This window comes from Meleagris gallopavo, chromosome 17 (genome assembly GCF_000146605.3).
Source record: "Meleagris gallopavo isolate NT-WF06-2002-E0010 breed Aviagen turkey brand Nicholas breeding stock chromosome 17, Turkey_5.1, whole genome shotgun sequence".
Classification (NCBI taxonomy): domain Eukaryota; kingdom Metazoa; phylum Chordata; class Aves; order Galliformes; family Phasianidae; genus Meleagris; species Meleagris gallopavo.
In genome coordinates this window covers 7,092,059-7,099,975 of record NC_015027.2, presented here as the reverse complement: position 1 = coordinate 7,099,975, position 7,917 = coordinate 7,092,059, and the positions used below count along the sequence as shown (strand labels likewise).

General features: G+C 39.4%; 1 protein-coding gene across 1 annotated transcript in view; it reads right to left on the bottom strand.

Moving 5' to 3' along the window:
• PATZ1 (POZ/BTB and AT hook containing zinc finger 1) overlaps positions 1-6,811 on the bottom strand; it is a 21,490-nt gene extending 14,679 nt beyond the window's left edge. Inside the window, exon 1 of the mRNA XM_019620921.1 lies at positions 6,531-6,811. Coding sequence (XP_019476466.1) covers positions 6,531-6,811 — 281 coding nt within the window. The remainder of the gene's footprint in view (positions 1-6,530) is intronic.
• Positions 6,812-7,917: the final 1,106 nt, after the last annotated feature.

Here is a 7,917-nt window from a genome sequence, read left to right as displayed (position 1 = left end):
AAAAAAGGTAGGTAGGTAAGTTGCTTTATACAAACAGGTCCCTAAGAACCCAAAAGGCTAAAACAGGCTCGGTTTCAATAGAAGCAGGCCCATAAATAGGCAAGAAACTTCATTCAAGTAGGGAAAGAGTCATCCATCCTCACCTAAGATCCTTTCTTGCTCACACTGAAGATAATGAGAGGATTCCCAACAACTTCAGTAGAAGCAGGATTGAGATTCATCAGAGCCAATGGCAAACTTTTCTGCTCCTTCCCTTCCAAGGCACTGTCTTGTCCACACAGCATGCAGCCAGGGAAAAATGCCAGTCTTCCTGGCTTATCCCCACACTCGTGTTTCGGTTGTTTGCTCTACAGGACATCTGAGAACAGCCTTTTATTTTCTCTTACACTGTGTATTAACACTAATTGCTGCAAACTTTCAGATTACAACAGTACTGAAGAGAAATTCTGATCCCAAGAGCAAGGCTTGGTTGATTACTTAAGAGCCAGCAGTCAGTCTGACAAATTTGCAGAGGGCATGTAAAAGTTGCCTGGAGAAGGCACCAGTTTGTAGACAGAGCAGCCAAAAAGCTATTAGCGGGAATGAGATTGATTTATTACAAAAGCACTTACCCACACTCGCTGTGTGGCTGCAGGAAGCTCAAGAGCATTTATAGCTGCCGGTGGCTGTTTGAAGTGACCCCATGGTCCACATGGAACCCAGGAGCTAGGAGGGAGTCACTGGAATATCAGTGAGACACCAGTAACCTCCTTCCTTCGGCACATCTCAGCTCAGAGCACTTCCCAGTCTCCAAAACTGCAGTACAAGTAGAGAAGCCACCCAGGACAAGCTTCATTCACATAAACCCTGAGAGCAGATCAATAACACCAGGCAGTCTTTAAATTTATTTAGATATTTCACCTTTTGGAAAGAATGTAGCCGGATGCTTAACTCTGCATCATGCCTGGAGTCAGTGGGGCCAAATGTTTGTAGCAGTTAAGTAGCACTATTGTGCAGGACAGTTTGGCACTTGAATCATTCTTACTCAAGGTTATCATCATCTCATTTTTCATATGGGAACTAAACACAGGAAGAGGCCAGAGATGACATAAGGTGTTAATTCTTTACAAAGAGGCAGTCATTACCCACTACCACAGAGCAAACAACTGTGGTTTTCCACTAGCATGCTTTAATCATTCCAGCCATCCCCACAACTCCTTATAGCCAGGGTTCTTGCTCCTGTTCTGCAGGACTTTGTAGTTATGTCATATATTTTCTATTTAGCCAAATAGTTCTCCAATCTATTTTACAGGTAGCACTGTTAATCTGTAGAACTGTGTATCTGAACAGGTACACACACTGGCAAAGGAATGTATGGGGGTGAAACTATCAAGGGAGCAGGCAGAAAAACATTCTGCCAATGCTGTTGCTGCTGATGATTCTGCAACAGTAAAGAGTGGCTTCAGGCTGCAGCCCAGCCACTGCCTCCCTCTGTCCAAGGCTCAGTGCTCCTAAACACACAGCTTTCTTAAAGGGACACAGAGCAGCAGATTGGGCTGAAAGCCACATCTGTTCCCAAAGGTCACAATGTTCACAATGGCTGAAGGTTCTTATTTAGAAAAGCATGTACAGGATAAAAAGCCGGACTCAATCAGGAGACAGGGGCATCTTCCACAATCTGCTTTCTTTTTCAATTTTTCCTTTTTTTTTTTTTTCCCTCTTTGCTCATTTGTTTTGTCTCTTGGATTGGAACTGAGAGCATAAGCTCAGAGATTCAATGTGAGCTTATGTTCTATTCAATTAAGACTCACATACTGTGCCCATGCAAAAGGTGAACGGTATAAAGCTGGCTTAATTTACATTAAGATATTCATAATGCTGTTAAGGTATATTCATAATGCTGAAAAAGCCAACATGTTCCATGTTTTTTGTTTGGCACTTGCTCTCAGAGTTTCTGCCTCCCTGAACCATCACAAATATTTCTGTTTATGCAGATGATACAGAAAAGCCTTTCCTGTTTCATTACATAAAATTTTGATAGTTGTGTTTTCCTTTGTCCATTCATCTCTCATGAAACCCAGAGAAAGCTCTCGCTTTCCATTTGTTCTTCCAACACTGAAGTCTGGAGTTTCTTTGAAATTTACTTTGGCATCTACTTCCTCAAGCAAGCACCTTAAAAAAATTAAGCTGGAAGTGGGACCCCATTCCAGACTCAGGACAAAAATTCAAATATTGAATTCTAGGAACAAAGATTTCGGGAAAACAAAACAAAACAAAAACAAGACACTAAAGCTACAACAGAGCCTACAAAATCTAGGTTAGATTTCATACTATCAATTCCATTAGTTGAGTTAGGTAGACATTCAGTTACACAGCTTTTCTATTCAAGTCAAGTCATTCCTTACTGCTGATAGCAGATAAGGGAAAAACAATAATTTCAGAGAATACTTGGGAAATAACAAACATTCCCTTAGTCACTGGCACTCAAATGGGTCTAAAACTGTGACTGGGCATTTGCAATTATTCAAAAGATAGGAATGAAGACCAACTCCGCACCATCTTACAGTTCTAGGTTTAAAAAAAACAAAACAAACAAAAAAAGATACCTCCCCCCATAATACTTTGACCTATGATAGTTAAGGCACTGGATTGAGAGAAGGAAAATCTGAGTTCAGTTTCTGGTTCTGCTATCAATTTCCCAAATTATCATGGGCAAATCACTTAAGATTGAGAGCTCACATGCCATCACATTGCCACGCATCAGATAAGTCACACCAGTCAGTTTGCAGACACCTAGCATGTGGCAAATGCAAGGCGATGTGATTTAATGTAATTCGGTATGGAATAAACTCATATTAAATTGTTTTACCTGGCACTTGTGGTGGACATAACTTACTTTAGGCAAAAAGAAAAGCCTAGTGATAAGTCTGAGCCCCTGTGTTCAACACAACATTTAAGCATGCATTTAGTGTTTCAACTCTGTTTCATTCATTCACTTATGAAATGCTAACATCTATTCCTTTCCTGTCTATCATCAATATCTAGATTATAAAGGTTTGAAGATATTTTCATACCTAATACAGAGGGTCTGAACCACAGTTGAGGGGTTTAAGGACTCCCATAATACAAAGAAGTACTACTAATCTGATTATCAGAATCTGCATTAACTGAAGTTCCTTCCTTTGCAGAGCAGTGCACTGACTTCAACATTGGACTGCAGCCCTAGCAAATAACAAAAACATAGTTATCATCTATACACTGACATGTCAGTTAAAAATGTAATAGAAACAATCTAAGTGAGGTTGCAGCTTGAGGCAATTTAAGTATTTCCCTTTGAACCCCGAACTGATGAAGCTGAGTTTTCTGTTTGGATCTCTTTTATGATTTATTAGCAGCAGACACCCCTCAAAGTGTAGAATTTGCATCTATTTAGAACTGAATAAAATGCCTCCAAAACAGGAGAGAGAGCTCTGAAAATCCATTTCTGCTGAAGATGTTAGTGCTTGTCTGCACTCATCTGCGTGTTGGTGAAAATCTTTCCCATTTACACTAGAATGATCTAGAATTGTCATTTCAGGATTGTTAACTCACTGCCTAATTGTTTCCTTGTTCACTAGACTGAGAATTAAATAGCTTTCATTCAATTCACTCATGACAACTCAGTAAGCATTTTCTTTGACAAGCAAAATGCGCAGTGTTTTAGAAGGTTTCCTTTTTAGCTTAAGGCTTTTCATTAGTTTCATCAGGCCAAAATTCATAGCTTTCAAAATGAAATTCCAACGCGCATGGTGCTGAAATTCAACTCACCAATAACAGTAAAGTCAGTGGAGCTAAAACTAGGATAAAAATAAGCTGTACTCTGGAAATGGATTTTATGACTACCGCGTGTTCTCCAAGTGCTAGGAACACTGAGGACACAAACTTTGTGTATCTTTCAGAGCACAGCCTCAGTTCTACAGAAATCTTCCTTGTGGCTTACTGTTCATTACTAAATACTGGCTACCTGTATGGCTGCACTTACATTTGTTAATCCCATTGAATTGTTATGCTGAGTGGAAAGCCTGCTCTATCTTGAATTGCTTGGCATCTTACAGGGTTGTCTCAACATAATCTAGATTTTGTTACTTTCTTGAAACACCCTGTTTCTACTTGTCAAATAACCTTATCAGCACACATTAGTCTAAAGGGGTTTTGTGTTGTTTTTTTTTGTTTTTCTTTCCCTTTTAGATGAGACTCACACCTATTCCAGGGATTCTGGGGGAGGATGAGAATGACAGGAAAAGAGCATGTCATTCAGTCTTCCAACCCAGATTAATAGCAAAATGTCAAGTCCATATTTGCATGAAATATGCAAATTTAGAAAGCGCTGGTACTATAAGGAGAGTCTTTGATTATTCAACCTCAGTTTAAAATACTCAAGAGCGAGCTTAAAAAAGTAGCTTCTTATAAGAGAAAAGCTGCTGTTTCTAAATCAGTAGAGTTTAGAATGGCATCCTAAAACCTTTACACTTACAAAGGGCTCTACACTTCAAACACAAAACCAAAATAGGACTGTATCCCACAGTGTCTCGTTTTAGCTGCTGAGTTTGGATTGGGAGCACTTGGGCAATGCAGAGTGCCACAAGAGCACTTTGTGGCTACCTTCTTATTTCATATAAACATATCTCTTAGAGAGGATGTAGATCCTGGTCTGCGGTGGTCTATCCTGAACCAGCACTGCATTCATGATGGGGACAACTATTATTTCACAGAGTGCAAGTTTGGTGCGGAACTTGGGCTCTTCAAAGAGGCTTTTCTAGAAACAGTCAGTGCATACATAGGAGCTTGATTTGCCAAATCACTCCTTAAACCTCTGCTCATTAATCCTCACAACAATTAGGTGATGTAGAAAAAACTTCTCACATAGAGGAAATCAAGAAATTAATTCAATGATTATGCTGTTGTCTATGCAACTTTGAACATCAATAGCAGAACCATAATTAGAACTCAGGAGTATTCCTAACTCATAACCCTGTGTTTAGTTGATTAAATAACATTTATATCTGGATTTGCTACATAAAGAATTTGAAAAAATTACACGGGAAGAGGGAGGACCAAGAAAGGACGCTATTTCTGCTCAAGTGGTATATTCAGATTAAACAGAACCTCAAACAGCCTAGAAACCCTGCTTCCTCGCCTTCTGTAATCAATTCTTTTTCAGAGATCTACTGCTCACATTCTCTTATAGTAGAAACCTTTCTTGGAAAATAAATGAACAAGCCTGGCTTTTGCAAACCTGACTAAAGGTAGATCAGGAAAGCAAGACTGTAGCCAAAAAGCCCAGGTCACTGAGAGTACAGTACAATGGAGAGAGGGATTAACACCATATTTACTGGTTCTCATTTGCACACCTTTTGGACAGGTGGCTAAATTGTTCAAAAATCAGACCAAACAAGGGGATATAAAGTAACATACTAATCTCTTTAATAGAGTCCAATCCAATTAAATCAAAACCACTCTGTGAACCCCTGGATTTATTCACACTAAACAAGTCAGTGGTACATCGTGTTAACCCAATAGCTGATTGTGTTTATACCGGTACCAGGTCCCACATGACAAATGAGCACCAGTCAACCAGACTGCAATGGTATTTTTTCCATTTTTTTTTTCCCCCATAAAACTATTTCTTTCATAGACTTAAAAACAACCAACTAGCCAAGTTATTAATTATGGTACACCTAAAAAAAAAAAAGAATACTAACCCTAATGTGACTGCTGCTTTAAGAGTGCTCTGTGTCTCGCCTTAGACTGGCTTTTCAGTAGCAATTCACTACAACAGGTCCTAAAATAATAATAATAGAGAATTAAAAAATCCGACAGCAAGTTTAATGGTTAAAAATAACAAAAACAACCTGTTCTGAATGGTGATTTTACTCAGCAGTTATGTCCTGCTGCAGCACTCACAGCCTCACAAATGGTAGAAGGGGTTCAAATTCTCTCACCTTCTTTTTTTGTTGTTGTTGTTGTTTGTTTTTAAAAGGACAACTGCATTGTAACCTGCTAGGTACCATGGGACATTTTTCTTAACGTTATGTTCAGTCAATAATGGGTCTGTTTTCAAAACTTACTGTGTTTTTCTGGGGTGGGTTAGGGAAGATAGGAAGAAGAGAGAAAACAAAATACAGCTCCTTGTAGCTGTAGCTCCCCACGTGCCTTGGTTACTATGACTGTCTCTAATTCTCAGATCAGTGCTCGTTTTTTATTCTAGAAGATCATGATGAAACACTGGCTGCAACTTTTATAGCTCCATTTGGTGTTTTAAATCACGTCTCCTAACCAAGGTCACCATCTTCTGTAATTCATCAGCTAAGAAGCACTTTTTCCCTCTCCCTAGTGAAGGTTTAAAGGTGGGGTAGGGCATGAGACAAAGAGGGAAGCTAAAATGAATTAAAAAAAAAATTGCAGCTATAGAACCAAATTTCATTATTTCCTCTTTCATTCACAGCATCTTATTATTATAGCCAGACTGCTGCTTTGCTTTAAGGTCAGACTGATCTCATTTTCCCTCTGGCCCCATCGGTTGCTGGTCGACCTCTGGATCCACTAGGGATGATGCAAATGCTGACTGGACGATCTGAAACCCAAATGACTCCAGAAGAGACATGTTCTGTTGGGGTGAAAAAGGGGATCCCAGAGCAGGACCAAGGTCCCCCAGTGGGCCACCAAGGGCCCTGACGTGAACCTTCTGTATGTGTTTGTTCAGATAAGACTTTGATCTGAAAAAGCTGCCACATTCAGGGCAAGGGTACTTCTTCTCTGCCTCCGTCTCCATTTTGTTTTTGCTGACTGCCATGTCACACGAGAAGGACCCATTGGTGCTCTGTTTCTCAGGAGTCTTGAGGTCACTGGTGTCAGAGAGATCTCCATATGAATCGGAACTTTCAATCGGGTCCGAATGTGAACATTTCTGTCCTTCTATAGGAAAAAGAAAAAGTTTTCAGAAACTCATCTGCCAAAGCACTTATTTAACATACACTCAGATAGCTTATATTGCTTATCACCTGATTCAGTAATGCCTGTCACGATGGAATGATTCACATGTAACACTGAAATTCCCCAAATTCTGAAGCCTTCGAGCGCAGATCCTCTACAAACCACAGGGCTGCTATCAGAGCAACATCCAAGTTTTCATAATGGACTTGTAATACTGAATGCATCTATTATGTGTCTCTGGATTTTGAATCAAAAAAGATTATATCTCGGGCACTATAGAAGCATGGATTTGACTGAGTTTTCAATAATACAAGTCACTCTCCACACTTCTGAAATATAATTGATACTTTGAGCCTAGAAATCTAATCTAAGGCTATTAAAAGATGTAAAGAAATCTGGAGATATTTTACTCATTCACTCAACAAAGCAGCAGTGAGTTAATGAAGTTTCAGAGGTGCAACACCATTTAATCTTGAGAAGCTGTTTTTTTAAAAGTTAAGCACAGCACTGTTAGAAGTGAACTTTATTATCTGGAGTTGATCCATCCTTAAACAGTGTAGTGAAAAACAGGAATTTAAGACACTATTTTAAGCCATTTGGATACATATCCTGGCAAAGTCATCAGTATGTCTGGAGTGTTCCTCATTCTCCTTTGGCACTATGTCAAGAAAGTTTGTCCACACTTTTTGCTCAGTTTATTTGAATGAGCGTGGGAAAATGAGACATACTCCCTAAACAAGTGTCTGAATACAAATAAGCTGTATCAACTATTAACTCTGAAAGACCAAAGACCCACTTGGCACTACCCAAAAGACAGATTTGCTTGGGACTCAGTATTATGAACCAAGCAGGATATGCATGAAATCAATACAGCACTGAGCTGGAGTAAATCTCTTGTTAAATCAGCACACCACCCAGAACCAAAGGGCTTCTGTAGTGACTCTGCAGGGACTTCAATAGCAAAAA